General features: G+C 50.4%; 1 protein-coding gene across 2 annotated transcripts in view; it reads right to left on the reverse strand.

Annotated features, from left to right (window-relative positions):
* Positions 1 to 11,356: 11,356 nt before the first annotated feature.
* Positions 11,357 to 24,433, reverse strand: part of LDAH (lipid droplet associated hydrolase) — an 87,940-nt gene continuing 74,863 nt past the window's right edge. For both annotated transcript variants that reach the window (XM_070428751.1, XM_070428752.1), the window contains exons 6-7: positions 23,835 to 23,917; positions 11,357 to 14,988 (exon numbers count right to left, since the gene is read on the reverse strand). In XM_070428751.1, the coding sequence (XP_070284852.1) occupies positions 14,785 to 14,988; positions 23,835 to 23,917 (287 nt within the window). In that variant the 3' untranslated portion in view covers positions 11,357 to 14,784. The remainder of the gene's footprint in view (positions 14,989 to 23,834; positions 23,918 to 24,433) is intronic.

A 24,433-nucleotide genomic window follows, 5' to 3' on the forward strand; every position in this document is an offset into this window, starting at 1 on the left:
AAGCCCGGGGTGGAGATGACCGCGCTAGGGATGTCCCAGCCCCGCGCACTCGGCGAACAGGTTACCGATGCACCCGCTGCCTCCTCTGGGGAGAGGCTGGCGTTTGTGTGAATGTTACAGTAACAGACACGAAATCAGGTAGGAACGGGCTAGGGATTTGCCGGCTCCCGAATGGGTGAACTAAAGGGGTACCTGCTTCAGTTCTATCTCACCCCTGTATGTTTCTGGCTGGGTGGCCGGTTCTGGGGGTGTAGGGCCCGGGGTCCGCAGGGTCCTTTCTGAAGGTCTGGGGCACACCGAGGCCAGCCATTCTGGGAAGGAGCAGCTGCAAAGGCCTTGTCTCTTTTCTTTGACTTTTAAGATGGAAGGTGTCCCCTCCGTTTTGACTGGGAGCGTTTGTCAGAGCACATGGTGGATCCTCCTAGACCCCTGCCAAGGCCGGCGCCCTCTCTTCAAAAACCAGTTCCTATTGGGAATGATCTAGAAAGCAGAAAGGAAAACCAGTTCCTACTGGGAATGATCTAGAAAGCAGAAAGGATATTCTTCTTTGGGAGGGGGAGTGAAATAGGGGAGGTTTTAAACGGCAAGTCTGATCTGACATGGAAGGGGTGAGGTGCATCTGCAGCTCCTGAGCTGGGCAGCCAGGGGTGGTGGCCGTGCCTTGGGGGGCTCCCAGGGGGAGGCTGGTGCAGTGTCTGGGAATGGGGGCGGGAGGAAGCCATGGCTTTTCCTAGAAACCTGCCAGGAGGTTTTCCTAGGGATCTGCGAGGAGGCGCTTAGGGCTCGAAAGAGGCAGGGCCACCCTGGGCGGGCTCCTGCAGAGGATTCTGGGGGCAGGCGCAGCCCCTCCACCGCGCTTACTCAGAGTGGGGACATGTGTTGTGCTTAGCTATCATGCCTGTGTCGGCTTTTACACGCTGTCACTGTGTTGTTGCTGTAGTTTTTGGCAGTGTGATAGTAACGGGAAGTGAAGCCACACAAAGGTGCTTTTGTGAGTATCCAACTCCCCGAAACCCGGTGGTTCAGAGCAGGAGGAAGGTCCACGCCGTCCTGGCTCTGTCCTGGGGCATTTGCAGGGGGGCTGCTGTGGCCCCTTCGGGAGGTGCGGGCCTTGGCATGGGGAGCGGAGGTGGAAGTCTATCCCCCAGGCCCTGATTTTGCCACAAAGCATCTTGCAGATGGTAGAAGGCCTGTCCACATAAAAGGGGAGCTCAAACACGACAGCCTTCATCGTTTCAGTTCTGTCTGGGAGGCCTCTGTGGCCTGTTTAAATGGTTGGCGGAGGGGAGAGAAATAAGTTGGGGTCCATCTGTCTGGGGCTGGGAGGGCTGCTTTGAAACTCCCCGCAGCTCCTGAGTGCTCCTGTTTAAGGCTGTGCTGGGTGTTCGTCTTTAGGGTCCCTGAGAGAATTCATTCTACCCTTCTGTCTTGGGTGCTGAGGTCCAGGAACAATTATACACATTTTCATTCTCAGTGATTACATTCTTATGGGAGAGAGAGAGAGAGAGAGGTAGATGATAGATAGATAGATATGAAAGATTTAGATACAGCTGATTTATTTAAGGGCCCCACCCGAGTCTTTTTTATCCTGTAAAATTCCCCCAAAGGAAAAGAAACACATTAATAATGTGAATTTATATGCTGTGGCTATGTGGGTAGCTATAAATAACCAGAAAAGGCAATAGTTTCTTTAGGTTAAAATCCCCACCCCCCCCACCCCCCCCCCCCCCAAAAGTGGCTGCTACACTTCACGTCCCTCCTGTTGCAGTGGCTGGGCCTAGATGGCCCTGATACATGTATGGATTTTTGCCAGAGAAGCCCCACTCCTTTGCAAACTCTGATTCTAATAACGATTGCTCCGATACCTGTCATGTGAAGACTAAAAGCTGTAATGTTAGAGGTTTTAGAAAGGGAGCTAATGAAAAACTATAGCTAAATATTATCCTGAAGCAATTCTAGGGTACTTACTATCTTTGGACAAAAGCAAACATTTAGATATTTCTTCAGGGACTAGAAAAAATGTGGGAGAAGAAATTACGATTTAGCCTGAGCTTTCTGTGGCAGGAAAAACTCCTCCATTTTCTCCATTTCCTTCTGACGATCTCCTTCTACCACGTCCTACATGATACAGGAGGCGTGGTCTTCCTGCATCTTGAGTCCAGGTTGCACCTGGGGAGGGGGTGGAGGGTGCTCTCCTCGGCCAGTGACAGTTCCTTCGTGGCCCTGATGCCTTCAGCGTGCTCTTCGCTCACCACACAAAAGGAATGCCTCCTGGGTCTCCCCCGGAGCCGCCTGGAACCACAGGGACCACCCGTGTCCCGCAGCAGCTCTGCTCAGCCCCCGGTGTGTCTGAGTTAAACGTAGGTGAACAGAGAGGATGTGCTTCGCTATAGAAATGACAGCAGAAGGACCGCCATGTGTGGAGGCAGCCGGTTTTGGTTGCTGAGATCTGATTAGACCAGCTTTGACAAGGTGTGGAGAAGGGGTTCTGCCAGGACAGTTGGTAGTGCCCTGGACTGCCTGCCGGCCTGCCTGTCTTCTAGGCAGGGGGGAGCGCCACCGGTGGGTGAGCTGGCTGCTGGCAAGCGGGGTAGTGTGTCAGGACTGTGAGTAAAGGCAGCCCCCCTCCTGGTCACCGCAGTATTCCTCCTGCAGTAAATGGAGTTTTCCATGTTGTTGGGGAGAACTGTGCGCTCCTGTTGAGATCATCTGAACCACTCTTCCTGCTAGAGAGGAAGCCTGGGCATCCCAGCTTGGCCTGAGGGGCTGTTGCATCAGCCAAACACCGACACGGTCTGCTCACTGCTGCTGGAAACCAGGCTCCAGGAGGAAGGGAGACCCCTACACTGGCAGGCGGCCATGCCCACCGATGCCCAAACGCTTCCCTGGCTGAATGCTGGCTTTCCAAGCACTGGGGCTGGGTCCTGTGAGAGCGTGGCGGGCTGTGTCCCCTTGGCTTGGGGACGCCTTTAGCGTTCACATGCCGTCCTTCACGTCACCGTCCTGGCATTCTCTTGCTCACATGGCATGGTCAAGAGAGAAGGGGTGATTGTGTGACAGTGGAGCCACGCCCACCAAACCCCGTGCAGGAACCTCGCTCAGTGCCGGAGAGAGTACTGACCACCCTGTGGGTGTAGTCGGAGGAGGATTCAGATCCTACAAATCATGGGTCCTGTCCGCAGTTCCATTCAGTCAGGGCAGAAAATAGCTGGGGGTTGCAGCCTGACTTTCTCCTTAGAGCAGGAGAAAAACGGACGCTTGCCCAGAGCAGCTTGTGCCCAGAAAAAGGCAGACGCTTCCCCTGCTTGAATCTGGTCTCCAGGAAATCCCGTGAGGGGGACAGCACCACAGCCGCCTCTGGCCACCAAAGTCATGGGGGCGCGGGGGGAGCCTTGCTGATTCCCAGGAGCGGCTGTCAGCGGGGATGCAGACCTTCCCCAGGTGGGAAGCAGGGCCTCTCAGTGGGCTGTGGGCCAGGGGCCTCAAGTGGCTGCCAGGGGGCCTGGCGGATGGACGGAGCTCTGGAAAGCAGCGGTGGGTCCAGGGAGGGCAGGGCCTGCAGTGTCCTCTCAGAAAGTGTCAGGATTGGTAAGGAAGGAGTCCGCAGACACGTGAACCCAGCAGTTAGAAAGGGTGGGGAGTGAGCACGTAAGCGAGAAGTGATGGAGCTCTCCGAGGGTGTCTAAGCGGCGCCACAGTCCGGCCTGCTGTGGGCTTTGTGTGCCTTGGGGTGAACTGCCCTACAGCCACCTGCCCGTTCAGGGCTCCACAAGGCACTTCCTGAGAGGTCTAGACAAGCCGTGGACAGTCTCCTCCCTGCGCTGAGCGTCAGCTCAGTGCCATGGTTCTCGGGAAAGGTCCCCTCCTGACCCCAGTCCTCTCACAGCATCACAGCTCTTGCCTGTGTGTCCACGATACTCCCAGCCTCTGCTGGTGCTTCCTGGATGCTGCGTTGACTTCTACCTGGGGCAAGGCCGGCGCAGGGAGGCCAGGACCTCGGGGGTGGGGCTCAGCTCACCAAAGCCAGGACCTTTCCTGTGTCCCTGCTGAGGGGCACTGCCAACCCAGCCCAAGTTTCCCTGTGCTCACGGAGCGATGGGCAGAGCCACCCTCGGGCTGGGATTGTCCTGTGACCACGTCCTGGGAAGGTTCCACCTGCTGCTGGTGCCTCCCCGGCAGCAGAGGAACGAATGAGCTGTGCCTTGTTGGCAGCCCAGACAGGGACCTGGTCTGTCCCAGAGCCTCTGTGCCAGGCAAGCCAGCCCGTCGAAGGGTGGACTGTTCCACCAGGTCCCCAGCAGGTCCCCAGCCCATGGCCATGTCTGGGCCAGCTTGCCAGGGCGTGAACCAGGGGCAGGTATCAGACAGCTCCTCCTCCTCTCCTGCCTGATGGCCTGGAAATGGGGGCAGAGTTTAACGTGAAGAAACCCTAGAAGGGGGAAACGAAAAGATGCTGTTTCTCAGTTCTCAGGCAGCTGGGCCTTGTGGCCAGTCAGGCTGGAGCAGGCTCCTCCGTTTGTGCCGGACTCTCATCCGTGCCGAGCGTGGGGCTGCACAAGCACGTAACCCCAGGGAGGCTCCAGGTGAGAGAAGCCTGTTCTTCCCAGGAGACCGCACTTCCCATGTGCAGAGTCACATGCGTGGATGGGGCTGCAGGAAGAGGGTCGGAGGTTGGCCTCCATCATCTGCGGGGGTGATTGAAGGCTTGGCGTCTTCCCTGTGGGCTTCATTCATTCAGGGGTGTTTTCCGCTCATGTTCACACAACCAGCTTCACCATAATCGCTGGTGCCGGGGCGACAGCGGGCCTGGGACTCGGCCGTAGACGCTCCTGGCCGGGAAAAATTCCGGTTGGTGCTTCGTGGCAGCAGCAGTAGTTACAGGAGAGCCACCTGGGACGGTGCAATTGCAGGGCGTGAGGTCACCGAGAATTAGTTTGCATTTCAGGTCAGGCTTATACTTAAAAAGTGCATGGTCCGTGGGCGATGGTTGGCTTCCTCCTGCCGTGCACACCTCCCGGAGCAGGAGCAGTCCTGCTGGCGCTCCCTGCGTCTGTGCTGGCAGAAGAAAGGGCTGCCTTTTCCCACATGCACCCCGTCCAACAGCAAGAGGGCTGTGGCATTCAGGCCTCTCCCCGCCAGGTGCTGCTGCAGGCGGGTGAGTGTGCTGGCAGGATGGCCCAGCGGGCTGGTGTCTGAAGCACAGTTTTCACTCTTTTTTTTTTGCCTGACAAATTTCCTTCTGCAGAAACTTTTTATCCTTTTTCCTAACGGGACATGAAATAAGTTGTCTAGAAAAGCAAGGAAAAGCTTCTGACAGTGGAATCCCAGCGCCGTTAGGCCTGCTGGTGCGGACCTTCCAGGAGGTGGCCAGCTGCTCGCTTTGGCATTGCTGTGCTCATCCGCCTTTTGAGTGCGGGCACACAGGCATGTGGCGAGGCAGGGGCTGGAGCTTTGGCCAGGCTGGCGGTGGGCCAGGGGCTGTCTTCTTCGCAGGATGATCTGCACTGTTCTACTGACCTGCGGTGGCAACCACCACACCCAGGCAGTTGCTCCATCGTGAAACAGGGTGAGGTGCCTGTTCTGGGCCGAGACCCTACTCAGACATCTGACGGCCAGCATCTAGGGCCCGTGCAGAACCTTCCAGGGCTGAGGTGTGCTCGTGGCTGACACACACCAGGCTCCCTGTGAGGCTTATTTATATGAGTCCTGCTGATTAGAGGTAAACACGCCGATCCGAGTGCATGGGCTGCACGTCCCTTGAGGACGCTCCCAGGGCTACTGGCTGGGAAGGACAGCACCCAGGCCAGCGAGCTGGTGGTTTGGGGAAATTGCACACAATTTGTACCTGTTGTACGTACTGTCCTACCATCGAGCCTGGCTTTGCTCAGACCTCACACATGTGGGCAATCCTCACCTGCATTTGTCAGCGGGTCAGTGAGTCTGAAAAGCAGGGACAAGGTGTTTTGAAGGGCTTTCCTTGTCTGCATGCTTGGCTCTGAGTGACTGAAGGCTGCCAAGGGCAGAGAAAGATACCCGTGTCCGTGTCTGAGTTTCTCCCGTGGCTCGGGGCAGCAGCTTGGCTTGAGGTGAGCAGGAGGCTTGAGGAAGGGGTGCACCCACAAGCAGGGCTTATTTCTTGGCAACTTATATTTCTGGGTCAGGACCTGTCAGAGTCAGAGCAAAGGCAGCCACTCAGCATTCTGTTTAGAAAATGGTGATCCAGGCAGCAAGCAAGCTGGGGATAAAGCGTGTCTGGCCGGGCAGTACTCCAGGATCCCGGGACAGGCACAGAGATGCTGGGCAGGGGTTACTTCTCTCGCACTTTTCACCTCAAACACGTCAGAGAGCGAACACCAGCATCCTTAGAGTCTCCTTCCTCTGCACTTTATACTGTGGTGCCAACAGCCCTTAACGTTTTCTGTGACAAAGAATCATATTTGCATCACTTTAGGTCTTTTAGCTCAAAGTATTTCACTTCAAATGAAAAGTTAGTGCATTTTTTACAAGGATTAAGTTGCTGGCCCTGGGGCCAGTGTTGCTCAGTTTGTTGGGCATCGTCCTATGCCGGTTCCATTCCCGGTCAGGGCACATGCCTGGGTTGCAGGCTCCATCCCTGGTAGGGGGCCTGCAGGAGGCAGCTGATTGATGGTTCGCTCTTACATCGATATTTTCCTCTCTCTCCCTTTCCCTTCCTCTCTCTCTAAAAATCAATAAAAATATATATAAAAAAGATGCTGACCGCAACTTGCCCTTCAGCAGATGACAACAGGGGATTCTGAAGCTTTTTTTTCTAAAAATATATATAATGAAGCAGCTGTTTTCTCCATAACGGTTTCTGCAGAGCTCCTGCACCAGCGTACCAGGTGGTACGGTTTCCACGGGGCCTGGGTGGGCAGCAGCACCTGACACAACGGGCACCCCACCCCTTACCGAGCACGTGCACATCAGTGACTGACACCAAAACTGTGATTTTAAGGAAATGGGCAAAACGCGAAGGGACAGCAGCGCCATCACAGCTCAGTAACATGCCATTCCCTCAGTTGCTATAGACAGAATTAATCATTTGGGGGTGGTTAGAAATCCCTTGCATTTGGCATTGACACTCGCTGTTTCTCTGCTTGGTTCTGGAGTAAGAAGGGGAATGGGTGTGGTTTTTAAACCCTCATTTAACTCCAGCCGAAATCTCCTTTGTGGGCAATCTTCCAGAACTGGTTTGGCCAGAGCAGGACTCCAAGGCTGGAGATGGGGTTGTCTCCTGGCCCCCCAGCCTGGCCCTTGGGGCGGCAGGAGCTGACGTTGTGAATGCTGCCCGTGCCCAGGCCAGCCAGCAGGGCAGTCTTCAAGGGCAGGTACAAACCCACTGTGTGTATGTATTCTCGAGTTTAAATAGATTGTACATATGGGAATGTAAATGAACTGTAAAACAGCAATCTCTATTTTTCTTGACAATGACATAGCAGTATATATTTGTTACACACGCTTGTATACTCCTCAGTAGCCATTTTGATATTTTGTACAGATAGGTTGATTAAATATTTTATGGATAAAACTGCTCCTGACTGGTCTTTGGAGAACGGCTTTTTTGGGACTTGTTATTCTGTGTCAGATGCTCAGCCCGGAGGACAATGTCAACCACGCAGGCACCGGACGACTGCATGAAAGCCGGGCCACCCGGGAGCTCTGGGTCCACCAGTCCTCACGCTGGTCATTCCCTCTCCAAGCAGCTCAGGCTGCGGCTGCTGCTCCCTGGGTCCTGTGACTTGTGTGATACCGGGTAGGACCTGACACAACCCCACGCTCTACGTGCCACTGCAGGGTTCGGGGGGGGGGGGGGCGGGCGGACATGCAGTGGAGAAGGTTTTCTCTTTGGAAAGTGAAGCAGTCACCTGTAAGGAGTAGGTGCTGCCACTGCCAGCAGCTGGTGTGTGTGTGTGTGTGTGTGTGGTGCAGAGCTGCTCTGAGTGCACACAGCCTGCAGCCCTGGGACCTGTCTCAGTTCAGAGCGGGAGCGCCCTCCGCAGGCTGTACAAGTTGTGCCTCTGAGATCCGAAGCCCGAGGCCCAGCTGTGGCCACCTCCTCTGCAAGGCCGACGGTGGAGCTTAGGGACACCAGCAGGCCCTGCAGCTTCGGCGGGGTCCTTTCACTCAGCACTCTTCCAGACAAGTACAAGGATCCACGCCTGGAGACACGGCCTTGGATCCTGAGGCATCGCTCCCAGACTGGGCAGCAGAGGACCCTCCGCACAGCTGGCCGCCGCCATCGGCCCACAGTGACTTTTCCTACAGGTGACAGGAGAGCCTTCATCTGTTCCGTATGTATTTCTGGGAGAGGGTTAGTGACGGAGCAGCGGTTGTGGGAAGGTGACAGTTCTTGCCCTCACAAGGACCTGCCACCAGGATGGCTCCTGCGGGATGTGGGTGGGGCCCGTGTGACCCAGCACTTGGCAGAGCGTTGGCGGCATGTGCCCGTTCAGTGTGCTCCAGTGTCCCGGAGGGCTAATGCCAGTCCCTGCGGCCACATGTCTTTCTCTGGAGAAAAGCTCAACGGATCTGCTCCCTTTTTGTTCCTTCATTTCATTACTGCTAATTAAAGGAGTCTCTTTGGGATAAAAAGTATGTTCCCCTTTAACCAGCTCATAGGTAGGAACGATAATTGTATAAGCTTTATGACCCTGCCATCAAAAAGTACAGTCTTGCCCGGCAGGCGTGGCTCAGTGTTTGAGCATCAGCCTATGAACCAGGAGGTCAAAGTTAAATTCCCAGTCAGGGCACATGCCCTGGTTGTGGGCTTGAATCCCAGTGTGGGGCGTGCAGGAGGCAGCAGATCACTGATTCTCCCTCATCAGTGATGTTTCTATCTCTCTTGCCCTCTTCCTTCCTCTCTGAAATCAATAAAAATATATTTTTAAAAAAGTGTAGTCTTGTCATGCTTTGCTTATAACAATCCTCGGTCAGCTCTTCGTTTTCTTATTTTCCAGTCTCTACCTGACCCAGCTGGCATTCTGTGGTTAGAGGGAGAAAGGAAAGTCGGGTGGGGGGCATGTACAACATTATCCTACTTCCCAAACACGGATAGAGCGCATCCGAAAGGCCCTGCGATGCCTGATGTGGAGACTGGCTTCTCACCCCCTCCCTCTCCCCTTTTGCCTGATGCCTGATCACTTCCAAGGAGGTGGAGGCAAAGATGAGCACCGCTGAGGACAGGGTTGCCTGCCCGGGTCATGGATGCGCTGCTCCTGTGTCTGGGAATGCCACCTACTCTCTGCTCAGGAGGCACCGTGATGGGGAGAAACCCATCCATTGCGACGTGTCACCAGCTCGGAGCCACCAGGAGCCTGTGGGCGTCTGCTGAGCCCTAATCACATGCAGGTGCGTGGCCGTCAGCGGTGGCCACAGAGGAGGCCCAGATGTTCCCGGCCAGCGGGGAGATTTGCAGAGGCGGGATCCCAGTCCCTCCATGAGGGAGGGAGCCCTGCAGGTGCACCCGCACCCCTGGCTGCGAGGGACGCCCAGTCACAGGGTCACATTCCCCTTCCCGGGAAGAGGAATTTTCCCAGGGACTTACCCAGCAAGGAAGGCTGTCCGGGCTTGGGGAGGTCAGCGCAGGCCCCTCGGCCACAGTGTCTGAGGAATGCACCAGAAAATGAAAACACAGGGTGTCCCAGAGCACAGTCTCCTGTATTGTGGATGTAGTTCACACTTGGGGGGCTGCCTGGGGTTAGTGCTCAACAAACAATAACCACATATTTGGTAGTTGCTAATCCCCAGACGCCACAGGTTTTCTAATCTTCCATGGGAGAATGGAAGCAACAGTTGCAGCCCGAGGGGACAAGAATGGGCCATGAGGTATAGTGGCCTTGCTTTCCTGTCACTCACCCCACCCCCCTACCCCCCAACCTGTGACTGACCCTCCCGTCCTCCTCCGTCCCCAGGCACACTTTCTCCGAATGCACTGTCCGAGGCGTTTCCCTCACCCTGAAAACAGACCTCTTACACCTTCCCTTCTTTTAAAACTACTCACTTATATCCCACCACCTACTCTTCACTTCCCTGCCAACCTGTCTCTCTTTTGCCCCTCCTCTGACTCCCTTCCTAACCCTCCATGCCTGCCAGGCTGCCCACCGTTGCCTCCAGGAGGCAGCATGAGGCTGTGGAAAGAAGGGGGTGAGGGCCGGCTTTGGAGTGGAGGCCTGCGTTGCATCCCAGCTGTCAATCTTGAGCAAGTCACTTACCTTTGCACCTGTGTGGTCACCTGTGAAGTGAGTATAACCATAACCTCGAAGGGCTGTGAGGCCTAAAGGGGACACCTTGAAAGTGGGGGTCTCGCTCTTCCTTCCCCAAACCCAGCCAAGTTCGCCCTGTCCTTCTGGCACTAGGAGCAGCCTGCTCCCATCCCTCAGGAGCTGGCTCTTAGAACCGTGGCAGGCAACCCAGAGCCTCTGTGACCTCACCAGCCCTGCTCTGGACGCCTCGCATCTGTGGAGGAGGACAGATCCATGTCCCGCATCGGCCCCCCTCACCGGGACCCATGAGATCACTCACCGACATCTCTGTGGGGCACAGGCAGTGGACAGCTTCTGGCCTCCGACTCCTGCAGGAGTGCCTCAGCCTTAAGGCCTCAGAGACGGATTTGTTCACAGAGCACAGTTTCACATGTGGGTAGTTCCAGCCACGGATGGCTCCTGAAACCCTACCCCCAAGGGAAGGAGGAGCCAAGTACAAGAGGCCAGGAACAAAGGTGGTGTCTGTTGTTACTTAAGAAATGCTTGGCTTCCCACACCTCTTCTAAGTGGACTGTAAGCCCCCTGAGGTGATGGTGGAGCATCCTGGGCTGTGTGTGCCGGAGGCCTGCATGGCTGGGGGCCAGAAGGCTGAGCCAGGTGAGCAAGCATCTCCCCTCACCCCGCACAATGAACCAGAGATGCAAAGACTGCAAGAATCAAGTTTCAGGCTGCGTGAAACTGCAGAAACGGAGCTATCACGGGGTCCTCCACTGCACCAAAGAGAAGAGAGAGCGAAAGAAAAACAGGTTTCCTTTAGGTACCATTTTATAGAGCATTGACCGTAAGCCAGACAGGATGCTCGATGCCATATGCACAACCTCCTCTGCCCACATTTAAAACAAATAAAACTCTCCCCAAATCCAAAATCCAAAAACTGAAGCAAGAACTTTCATAGACGAAGAGACAGGTGGGGGTGGAGGTGGGGACTGGGGGAGGTTCAGGGAGGCTAAGCCTATGGGACATCACAAACCTATGAAAGGGCAGAAGCAGGATTTGAAGTCCGGTCTCCATTTACTGCTTAGAAGAAGAAATTCACTTTCTGGAAAAGAAGCAATGAGAGACAGACACAAAAGGAGAGAGCCTGCTTTTATTCAAATAGTTACTTTTACAAATTTCAAAATCATCTGGAATTTACACAAAGGTTGCTAGTAAAATGCAGGGAACATTTTCCCTTGGAGCCATCTGAGTGAGCGGACCAGTGCATCTCAGCGCATACAGGGCCTTCTCCTGCTTCTCCACGTCCCAATCCCTGCACATCCCTTCCTCCCAGCTCAGCTTTAGACCCCATTCGAGTCGTGCAAATCGTCCCAACAATGGTTTTGTAATAAAAACATCGGATCCAGAATCAGGTGTTGCTGTATATTGTCGTGTCTCCTTAGTGTCCTTTAATCTGGAATTAAATTTTTTGTTTTTAGTTAATCCTCACCAGAGGGTATTTTTTTTCATTGCTTTTCAGAGAGAGTGGAAGGGAGGAAGGGGGAAAGGGGGAGAGAGAGACAGAAACATCAATGTGAGAAGGACACATCGACAGGCTGCCTCCCACAACCGCCTTGACCAGGGGGCGGGAAGCAAACCCACAACCCAGGTATGTGCCCTTGACTGGGAATTGAACCGGTGACCCTTCAGTGCGTGGGCCGACACTCTAACCACTGGGCAACACCAGCCAGGGCTGGAAATAAATTAATTTTGATACAATGTAGGATAAAGAAGAATCAAGCCTTTGGAGGTCACTGGCTGTCCAGGGGTTGAGTGGGGGAGCAGACGGCGAGGGCCCCGGCCACCTTGGACATCAGACCACGAGAGCCACAGGGGCTGGCTGCCTTTGGAGGGCCCCTCCCACGGCCCAGAGCAGACTGAGAACCGAGGGCACTAGGCAACCGGAACGAAGTTAAATCTTTGACAAGGACCACCCATGTGGCTGACTGGGGCATATACGCAGAAATGCTTCTGGAAAAATAGACTTTATCCATCACTTATCAATATTAGTCTTACTTTTACTATCATGACAGTTAATATTTATTATTATTATTATTATTGCCAATCTTTATCTAGATACTCTTGGTCAGGCATTGTGCTAAATGCTTTAATGTTGTCATCTTCTTTAATTCTTCCAACAATAGGAGGCATGCATTGTTATTAGTCCTATCTTACAAATGAGGACAGCGAGGCACGGAGAAACCAGATGAAGTTGCCTAAAAATCACACCGAAGGCCAGGCCTCAGAGTTCACCTACCTTATCCCCTCCTACCTATGCATGGGAACATGCAGTCTTTTGTTTAATTCCTAATGAAATAAAATGAACTTCATTCTCCTGAAATCTGATCCTTCCTTCTCTAAGACAAATACTGAGAAGAGAGGCTTTTCGGCTTTACAGGGAGACTTTGACCCGAGTCTACCTCCGAGAACTGTGCAGCTGGTACCCCTCCTCCCCCAGCACACGGCCACCGGGCCAAGCAAGCTCATGAGTGCTGGTAAAGCATTTATTTCAAAAAGTTATTTGGTGCTTAGACGGTAAACAGGAAATAGGAGCCAGTAATACTCTACTTTATCATTTCACTTTTAACCAGTTTTTAATTTCTGAAGAACAAAATGAGATACAATTTCATCCACGTGGGCTTTTGGAACACAGAGGCATGTGGAATACTGACACTGAGAGAAGCTGAGATGCTAGTCTGCGTTTCCGTGGGTACGATTCTCCCAGGACTTGCTTAAGGGCTCAAGTTAATACCATTGAGCGTCTCCTGTCTGCCAGGCACGTTGGAGCCACAAGTCCCAGCTGCTAACACCAGACTCTAGAACAAGCATGTCAAACTCAAAGGCTAACACGGGCCAAATAAACTAGGCATGTGGCCCACGGGCCGTGAGTTTGACATGCTTGGTCTAGAAGGCCTCCCCACGCAGATGCCCTGAGGAGGCAGTGTGCAGCCTGAGCCAGTGGCCTGTCTGCCCGGCTCCTCTTTGGAGCCAAGAGCACTCCTTGCCTGGAACTTGGATCCTTCTTGTCCAAAAAGTCATTTGCTCTGACGCAGAGGCCCTGGCTGCTAGCAGCTTGTCCAACACTCACCACGGGGTTGGCAGCATATCCCCGTGGCTGACTCGGCCATCAGGGGGCTCCAGGTTTTGAGGGGAAGGCCAACGCCACATTGTCCAAAGCCCGAGGGATTCCCCCCGGAGAAAACCTAATGCTTCTGATGCAAGACTCAGTGCGATGTGTTGGCTCCTGGCCCAGGATGAGTTGACTTGGGGGAAGGCAGCAATGCTGTTAGCCACCCTGGGCCAGAGAACAAGCTGCTTCTCTCCTGGACCTCAAGGTGTCCGGAGAAGGCAAATTTACATAATTGAATGGCTAATTTTGGTTCATTAATAAAACAATTTCTTCCCAACTAATATGCTGATGCGGAAATGGAACAATCATTTGTGGTTATGCTCTATTGAGCAATTTAAGGATGCCCTTTTGGAAAGTACTTACTAGGAGGTTGTCAGAAGAATCGTAATATAGCTAAGACTCTCTTCAATGCCTAGCACAGTACGTGGCTCACTGCTTGGTCCTCAGTGGAGTTCCATTGAAGAAATTCACAGAAGGGACAACTGATGGTAGGTCTGGGCTGATGAGAGGCAGTCGGGCCTCCCCAACCTTGCTCTGGAGGAGAAGAGTCTGCAAGGAGCTCACCACCGGCAGGCCCAGGCTCGGCACGGAGCTGGCTGGCTGTCGTGTGGCTGGAGGCATAGCCAGGATCCTTCCACAACCTTAGCCGGTTAGTTGAGCAGAGGGATGCCTGGCAAACTTTATTCTGGCTGATGCAAATGGACCAGGAATCACACTCCTCAGGGAAGCTTCCCAGAGACAGACGGACACAGGCAGTGCCTGCCCCGATGCTGGCTCTGCGTGGGGCGGTGCCCCTGGTGGCCAGACAAAAGGCTGACGTGGTGATTTGTGATGTAGGTCTGCAGGCTGTCCTGGTACCCAGCCTGATAGTGATGGTCTTGACAGGATCCCGGCAAGGTTAGTTTGGGCTGCTCTTCGGCTTCTGTCCTGAGGGAGACTCAGGTCCCCTGGCAAGATGCACTGCACACCGGATGCTCCCTGACTTTTTACATTTCCTAGTAGGCATTTCCTAACCTTCCCTAACAGAGCCTCCTTTACAATGTAAGTCCATTAGAATCACTGCATTTAGCCTTCCTCTGGTCTGCAAGGGTCCTGCCTACCAAGATAAGCTGCATGGCGCCCCTGGGCAAACATCAGAGACCTGTTTAGGCCACTGTGTTCCTGAGCCTCGGAAAACGTGTGGTTGAACCTATGGAATATTTGGTCACCTGTGTTTACTGCAGCCAGTAGCGTGGGACGTTGGGAGCGGGTAGTTTTTAAGCCAAGAGGGTTTCACTTTTTTCTCTCTTCCATAATCAAACACCGAAATTAAGCATTGACCTATGGAGTCCACTAGTTACTACTGAGAGTCAGTATACCATGGCCCCTATGCACCAGCTGTCAGTCTTTGCTTCCTTATGTCTCGATGTCCACTTTGGACAGGTCATCCTTTAGCCAGTCCGCGACCATGTCAGCCATTTCCTGGTACGAACGGAGGATGAAAGCATGAGCTATTTTTTTCTCACAGAGCCGAATATCTCCTTCTGGGAAATCTTTCTTTATGTCTTCATAGTACTTTGTTGGACACCAAGCATCTATAGTTCCATAGTAAAATGTAAGCTAAAAGACAAGACAAAAACATGGATTAGAAAACACTTTGTCCTCCCAGCACAGATATGACACCAGCAACTGGCAAGTAACCTGCTTTACCAGCCCCCGTGCCTGGCCCTGGGAGCCGGTCCCAAGGCTCCCTCCAGAGAGTAGCTCTCTCAAGGCTGTGAGCCTTCACGGCTGTGGGAGTGAATTAAAAGGCATCTGATGGGAAGAAACCCATGTAGGGAGAGCCTTGTGTGATAGACCACCCACGATTCACGGAAAGGACTCGCTAGCAAAGTTGTGTATGTGGAGGCTGGGCTGGCCACTGGAGAGATGGCTGAGAGAGCGGGAAGAGTTATCGAGACAAATTCACTGCTGAGTGACTAGTGACCATACATCACACACTTAATAGTTTCCATACAGCCACATGGTAGGCACATGGGACATGTTTGTTGGATGCACGCAAAGATGAATCAGACAGACTCAGGCTTCTCCATGAGGCAGGTGAAATGCGACCAGAACCCCAAGCATGTCTGTGACATTTCCACAAATAGGCTCGTATGGCAGGAGTGTATGTTGATTCAGTGGGGAGGTGTTATAATCATACTTTGGTGACAGTGAGCAGGCTGGATGGAGACAGAACCTCCTGTGAGGCATTACTAAGATTGATCTATATCTGCCCACGACACACATACACACGTATACGTTTGTACACACACACAAACGTGTATATATGTACACATGCATGTGTACATGTGTATGGGTTCGTGCACACACATATGTGTGTATATAAGTACATATATAAACATGTATATTTATGCACACATACACTTATAATAAATACATACATGTGTGTCTAGCTTTAGGCTGTTCTTCACTAAAAACTATGTTCTAGTTCTGCATTTCTAAAACAAAAAGGCAACAAAAGTGAAATCTTATTCAGAATGGCACATAGTGGACATTTATACCAAAAAAAGAACTAAGTTTTAAGGACCCTATGCATCTGTTGTCACTGAAAAACAAACAAAACACCAGTTATGCCTGGCTCCAGCCCTTAAGTGGCCAGTCACACCCACTTGTAGTTTCCATAATATATCAATTCCCTCACTCAAACCCTTATTCATTAATCTGTTCAGCAAATACTTAATGAGCATCCGAGCTGTATTAGGAACCTGGGAAACAGATAATAAGACGCAGTTTCTGGTGGGGGAAGCCTAGAGCCCGGATGAGGGATGCTGGCAGGAAGCAGTGGCCAGGAAAAGGTTCCCCAGAGAGTTGATGCCCGAGTTGAGTCTTCAAGTTGGGGGAGCACACTGTGGGGAGCAGGCAAGCAAAGCAAGCAAAGTAAAGAGTCTGAAGGAGCATGGCATGCTTGGGAATTTAAAGTTATTACATATGGCTGGAATGTAGGATGGTGGAGATAAGACCAGCAAGGCAGAGAGAGACAAGGTCATGAACTTCTGTATTGTGCTAAGGAATTTATTGGAGTGACATTGGTTAATAAAATTATATAGGTTTCAGGGGTACAATTCTATAATACATCATCTGTATATTGTATTATGTGTTTGCCATCCCAAGTCAAGTCTCCTTCCATCACCATTTATCCCCACTTACCCTCTCCTACCTCCCTCCACTCCCTTTCCCTCTGGTAATCACCATATTGTTGTCTGCCTATGAGGTTTCCCCCTTAATCCCTTCACGTTTTTCACCCTGCCCCCGATACCCACTCCCCTCTGAGAGTGGTCAGTGTGTTCTCTGTATCTATTTCTATTGTTTGTTGGTTTATTTTGTTCATTAGAGTCCACATATGAGTAAAATCACATGGTACTTGTCTTTCTCTGATGGCCTAACTACTACTTGCAACATCTCCAATGGGAGGTCCAGTTTGGTAAGCCTCAGCACTGGGAGATGCTACACCTGCCCCGTGTGTGAAGGAGTCAGCCAGGTGAGCACGAGTCATACAGGGATTACTGTGTGGGATACCTTCGGGATCAAGAGACCAGTCATGTCCAAGTTGTTATGGGGTGCACACGGCCCACGGCAGGCACAAGGAACTTGATGCCCAAGTTGATGGAGGAGTCTAGATTCCCATGTGTGCCTCTGATTTTCTCTCTCAATCCTCCTTGACCAGTAACCACTGAGGGTGTATTTGGTTAAATCTCTAAGTCCGGTGGGGTAATGTCTTTTTGTTTTTCAAATTCTTCTTCAGGCCACAGTTACTGAAGGGCTCGCTATGAAAATCTTGGCTTCCAAGTAACAACACATGGTTACTTCTAATGTCTTTACATACACTGGCTCAAGATACTTCCTGTTCCCTATAGATTATTAGTCACAGGCAACTGATCTGAACAGTGGACTCTGCATCTGTAATCCTAAACAGGAAACTAAAAAAGCATGGGGTGTATGGAGGTAGTAGGGGAAGGGAGGACAGGTGAAGGAGAAAGAGAACTGGACACCAAGGCACGGTGGTTAAAAGCGTACACTATTAGGATGTCAACATGTAAAAACGCGTCACAACAGATAAGGATGAACTGATGGAAACTGAGAGTACTGTGCCAAGATCTGTGCTCAGCTCTGCACTCACTGAGTCCTAATTATAATATTATTATAATATTTGGGGAAGGTATTTTACGTAAAAGGAAACTGAGGCTCAGAGAGACCAACTTGCTTACACTGAAACAGTGAGTTGTAAAGCTGGGCTACATAAACCCAGAGACAGCATCCCCAATCAGCACCTTTCACTCCTGCTTACAGTCAACAATGCACTGATCGATGTCATTAAAACACAAAACCTGCAGCCCAGGAGGTCTGACACCAGAGGTGAAAACCGACCATCGACGGTGGCACAAACGCGACTGCCTTTACTTAACGTCTCCGTAGGTCTGTGTAGTTCTGGACGCTGCCTGCCACAGGGCGAAGAACGCTGTGAAATACTGGAAATGTTAACCAAGAATCTCAGGCTATCAGCAGCATGTCTACATTCAAAGGCTGATAAGAAAAGCGATTTCCCGCAGGTTACTTCTCCCTGGCACTTGCTTTGATATGCTTTTTTTTGATAAAAAGCACACATTACTGAGATGGAAATCACTGTGTTCCCAAAGTGCTGTCATATTCAGTAATCCATTTCTCTATTAAACACACAGTTTAATTTTCCCAGTCCGAGATTGGGATTCCCGGGAGGTGGTTTGCTTTCCTCGTGTGCTTTAGGCAAGAGGTGGGATTAGGGCTACTCTGGTCTCTGTTTATCTTCCTTTCACTCCCCAGGATGCCCCTGTGGGGACCTGGCCCTCCTAAACGGCCCCTGCAAACTGCTGCAGCCGCCACCACACAGAACCCGCATCTGCCGTTCCTCGTGTTCTATTTTCTTTTTCTTTTCACTTTTTGCTCCTGAAACTGACAGAGTCACCAACGACTCTAGACTTATCTCCATCTGGTGGTGGCTAAGTGGTTGAAATTCAGAAGTCAGACATAATAATCTCTTACTGAATGCTTAGTACATGCCACACGCTCTGGCACCATATGTATATGAGTGATGGCGTGGTATTTTTGGGACAGCTGTATGGTTTAATGAAATTAAACCATTTCACTGATGACAAAAGGAGGCACAGTAACTTACCCAAGGTCATCTAAGTAGCAAGTGGCAGAGATGGAGCCTAAAGCTCAGGCTGTGGCTCTCAGGACTCTGTTCCCCAGTATACAACACGCCCCGCCCCCCCCCCCCCCCGCCCCAATCACGCTCCACCAGAGAACTCTTGGGTAGGCTAACATAAGTGCCACGACAAAGCTCTCAAGGTCAAAGTGACTCAGATATTTCCAGGATGATTCTGACATTTGGAACAGGCTTCACATTAAACAGGCAGAACTAACACAATCGGTTTCAGAGCGAGGCCTGGCGGCAAGGCAGTCCTGGTGAGCTGGTCCTGGGCGCGCTCCTTACGCTCCACTGAGCAGGACCTGCGCATGTCTGAAGGATTTGCATGCTCAGATCTGCAAACACTGCAGAGGTTTGTTCCCAAGACAACATGCACCTCTGGGCTCAGGTGGGCTGAGCAGCGTCGGGAGAGAGCCACGGCAGAGGCATTCCTGTTCCTGGGGATACCCTTCCCCTTCCCCACACCATGCTGTCACCCTGGCCTGGCCCTCTCGGGGCCGGGGCAGCACCACTCTGCAGGCAACCCTGCCAGCACTGCCCACCTTCAGCAGAAAGCTGTGTCCCGTGTCTTGGCTGGGAGCAGCTCCAGGGCCCTGTGGACCGACAGCGACGCTCAGGTTCAGTCTGGCGGTAGCGCACACAGCTGTTTCCATAGGCCTAGGCCAAATGTGGTCACGCAGTGTAGAATTTCCCTCCTAAGTGAGTTTTAAATGAAAACTTCAAGTTTCTAAATCAAACACAAATTCACTTCCCTAGGAATGAGACACACATCCCTTACAGCTCAGAACAATGACAGAGCCCGGGAACGCTGACCTCCCACTTGCCTCAGACACGCCAGGTGCCTCATAAAGCGGAGCATACCCCAGAGGCTCCCAGAAGAATCGGGGCCGGGTGGCGAAAATGTACAGGTGACTCTCTTACTCTGGTTTATTCCATCCTGGTTCTCATTCCTGTCCCTCCCCCACCACTTCCGTCTTATTCAAGAGCTCTTCTCCCTCCTCCCAACCTTCAAGCTCTGTTCCCCCAGAGCAGGATTTAGACTATCCTCTTCCTGTACTACCGACTTCCTTAGGTCACCATGGCCCATGCTCAGGCTTCCGATATAGCCTCATCACCCCCAAGTCAAACCCAGCCCAGGCCACTCTTCCAAGCTACCCACATGTCCAGCACCTGACAGAATGTCCACGTGACAACAGAAGTGCCCAAATGACCACTTTATCAACCATCTCCCACAACTTACTTCTCTCCCCATATTCCCTATCTTGTCACCAGATCTAATACAGAGAAATAACCATCGACTCCTCTGTCGCCATTCTCATATCCCATTAATACTAAGTGCCTTTGATTCTACAGGTCTTTAGGTCCATGCCGGTCAATGGCTAGAAGTGGTGGCGAGGTGTGTGTGTGTGCGGGCACATGCAATGTAAACTTGGATGGAAAAAAGATTACATCTTTATTTTTGCTAACCTCTAACTATAATTTAGTATTTCCTTCAATTATGAATATAGGCAACAAACCACAGTAGTATTAGTAATACCTATCTTTTGTCACCTATAAAATTTTCAAATGACAATAAACTCATTGTAAATAACAGAAAGTAACTTATACTCATCAGTACAAATTTACCATAGTAATTTTGACTGCTATTGTGTCTCATTATGTAATGTGTTAATAAAGATGTACATATGATATATATATCACATATTCGTTTTAAGCTATTTTGATAACTACAATATAATTTCTTTGTAATCTCATACATTTATTTTATGCACGCAATAATATTATTCAGAGAAGGGGACCATACACGAGAGCCAAAGAGACCCACGGCACAGTAAAGGCTTGGAAGCTAAGCTCTCGTGCTTCCCCGTCCACCCACTAGGGTACATGTATTGACTGCTCACCAGGTATCACCCACTGTGCCAGGCCCTAGGGATACTGAGATGAGTAAACACAGCTCCTTCCCTCAAGGTGGGAGAGAGGGGAAGGCAGACCACTTAAATACTGTGTGATGAATGCAACACCAGAACTTGACAGAGGGAGCCATGGGGACCAAGGGAGGGACATCTAACCAAAACCAGAGCCCGGGGAAGGCCTCTTGGAGATGACAATGGAGCCAAGTCTTAAAGGACAGGTCGGGCTTAGTCAGGTGAAGAAAGAACACAACCACCATGTCACAGGCCACAAGTAAACTCTTCTGGAAACAACTGTGGGTCTGAAATACTTGCTCCAGGAAAGGGAAGTAACTTCATGCAATGTTGAAGCACTGCAAGTAGGAGGTTTGATACTGTATATCAAGTCTCAAGACCCAGACAGGAAGGAAGGAAGGAAGGAATGAAGGAAGATAGGAAGGGAGAGAGGGAGGGAGAAAGGAAGACAACCAGCCCAGTAGAGTTAAAAGGCCAATTTTTCTCAAGACGACAAAAAGTTCTCTTCATGTGGACAATGAAAGCCCAGAGGCAGAAATCTGAACTTGGAACCAAAGCCTACTGATGGTCTGATAGTTTTGTGGTGGGGCTGCAGGGACTCAAAAGCCATCCACACGATGCAGTAGAGACTATTTTTAGGCGAACTTTCCTGGGACTTCCTGATGGAATGGCACAAGGATGTATTTTTCAGGATGATTGAACACAGAATAACTGAGATATAGTGAATGATTTTTGCAACAAAATGTGTGGCTCCAAGCCTTCCCACTGGGCAGTCCTAGGCAGGTATGAGGTTTCCGAATGGTCACGTTTGGGCTGCGGTGGGACAGAGCATCCTGACTGGAACACCTAGACTAGGGACCTGTCTAGTCCTGGGAAGTGGTTCTCAGTGTGACTCACTGTCAAGGTGGTTGGGAAGGCGGAGTCAATGCCCACTATCTTCCTAGAACTATACGCCCTTTTGCGTTTCCTTGTTTTCTCAAGCAGATGGGGACGTGAGCCGACTCCGTTTTGCCCAGTATTCAGTTACAACATGCTTCCTCTCGTTTTCGTTACAGAAACAAAAAGTTCCTGTTTCTGTACCTTGTTTCACTTAGGAATTGGAACTTCGCTGTTACGAAGGCTAATCAATGAATTGCGAGGTAGTTTTGCCCCATTAAACAAACCAATGCCCTGCTTCCCCAAATTCCACCAGTACATTTAACGCTATCTTAAAACCAAAACAAAGCCAGTCCCGTAGCTGGGAAAGTTTATTTCGTGACTGACTGCTAATGTTGACCTTGAAACGCCTGCCATCTAGCATTCTATCCCCATGTTTCTCCCATGAAAAGTTTCAGTAAACTTACAGTCCTGACACGCAGTTACCACGAGCAGGCCTCTATCTGGGAATGATTACGCCTGCATATGGATTTAACTTAGGGCAGGAATAAGTTAGCACCTGCCTTTGACCTCTTTCTGAGCACAGCATACAAAGGGAATCCAGGAACGATGAGTATTTTACAGCAGCTGGCTCCCACAGGTGGCAGGATGGGCTTGGACTCACGAGGGTCGAGTCAGTCAGCAAGTGTGAGATTTGGAAGCGAGCATCTGCCAGTCTTATTATTAACTGGGAGTTGAGTTGTTTTTATGAACTTCCAGCCTTGAGAACTTAAATGCATTTCTGAAACAAATTCATTTATAATTTAATGGCAAAACAAAATCCTGTTTTTCTTGTAGTTTCACATCCTTCAACGGCTGAAAACAAGTTGAAAGCCCTGGAGACAGGTTCTTCTGAGGCTCCAACCTCCCTGTTCAGCTTGTGGGGGTTTCCTTCTGAATCCAAAATTTCAATCTCTACGCAACTGCTATTCGAGAAATATGATGACCACCATAGCCAAAGACAAACACAAACTGACATTTCAAAAGTCCTCTCTGGGTGATGCTATTACAGATCAATAATGTGAAAAATAATTTTTAAAAATGTTTTTTATTGATTTCAGAGAGAGGAAGGCAGAGGGAGAGAGAGATAGAAACATCAATGATGAGAGAGAATCATTGATTGGCTGCCTCTTGCACACCCCCTACTGGGGATCAAGCTTGCAATGTGGGCATGTGCCCTGACCAGGTATTGAACCGTGGCCTCCCGGTTCATAGGTCGACGCTCAACCACTGAGCCACACTGGCTGGGAGTGAAACTGTTTTTTAAAGAACATATACACTTCTTGCTTTAAGGTAACTGTATTGGGAAGTAATAGAAATGTGAATTAACACTGTAGGCCAGTTTAGGTCAAATGTCTCAAAGTTTATGAAGGGACTGTAAACCCAGTAGGTTTCCCTTGCAGACTGTAGGCTCCTGGGCCTGTAAGATGGCTCTGTACCAGCTCAGCACTAACCCCCAACCTCCAAGTTAGAGAGTCCAACACAAAGATAAAGGCATACGTAGAACTTAAACATTTATAGTAGCTTCATTAAAAAAAAAAGTATAAAGGAATGGGTAAAATTATTTTCAGTAATATGTTTTACTTAACCCAACAGATCATAAAATATCATTGCAACATGTAATCAATATAAAAATATTGATGAAATATTTTACTTTTTTTGGTACTAAATTTCTGAAATCCAAGGTGAATTTCACAGGCTCGGTGCATCTCAATTCAGACTAGCCACAATAACCACGCATGGATGGACAGTGCAGCTCTACCCTACTCAGGATGGAGAGACAGACAAATGATGCCATGGGAGTACCAGAGCTACCTACAGGCTAGGGTGCTTAGACCTCACAGATTCAGAGGTTGGTGCTTCCAAATGTCTGTGTGAGCTTCTAGTATTTGCTGCGGAAACTCACAAAGGCTCAATGTTTCCATCTTTGCCTTTCTGCACCTGCTTGTATAGGAAACTGGTCTTGGTGTCAGCAGGACACTCCTACTCTAATGCATAGGAGAGTAAGAAAGACAGGCTCACTGAGTCATTGGGTTGTAGTAATGTTACTTGTCTTCCAATGTTTTACTGACATTTTAACATAACTCATTTACTCTATAAGTATTACTGAGAATCTTCTCAGGACAAGGCCCTAGGGAGGAGTATGGATTCTAAAAATAAACCCAACAAAAATAGTGTCAAAATATATTTAACTGTGCAATCAGCTTCACTTACTTTCTATGCAACATTCAAGGAGAGCATTAATTTTAACTAGACATAGAACTCTATCTGGATCTAACCCTTGCGGCCTTACAGAGATCTGAACCAATTTCAGTCTCTCATCTTCAGTAAGTATTTCTGCCCATTGACTTACATCCTTGTAGTACTAAAGTGATTACCTTAGGTAAGTGCTCCTTTATGGTTTCGTTGTCTCTCTTCACCACCTGCATCATTTCCTGGCCCCCAAGGTAGGCAACATTAGCTACATTAAAAAAAAAAAAAGCCAAGCACTTAGAACAGACTGGACAAAACAACTGTCAAATTAATTTCAGTAAATTCCCATCCCCCCTCTTCTTTTGGCAAGTGCTCCCTGATGGGACAAGGCAGGCTCAGACAGGCGTGTGAGGCAGGCAAGGTGCATGTCTCTGGAAATAAGAGCACGTCTTACAAAAGCACCTGTGCTCACCTCACCTGGCTCTCTCATTAGCCAGTGTTAGCAGGATGATGGCCCAATGTCAGGCACCACAGCAGGTAATGTGTGCAACTGTACCCGATGGATGTTTTTATGATGTAAGGATTACAAGCACAATTTTTTACAGATAAATCATTGGAAGCACACATCTTTACAGATCTTTGACAAAAGTAGCATTTCAAAAGAGCAAAAGATGGGTGGTCTGTGGTAGGCAGAACTGTATCACACAAATATTCCTTGCCCTTCTGTAATCCCCTCCCTTTTGAGTGTGGGTAGAACCTGTGAATATGATGACACTAGAGGCCC

The sequence above is a fragment of the Myotis yumanensis genome, unplaced genomic scaffold (assembly GCF_028538775.1).
Source record: "Myotis yumanensis isolate MYYU_CA2020_CCGP unplaced genomic scaffold, mMyoYum1.0.hap1 SCAF_11, whole genome shotgun sequence".
Classification (NCBI taxonomy): Eukaryota; Metazoa; Chordata; class Mammalia; order Chiroptera; family Vespertilionidae; genus Myotis; species Myotis yumanensis.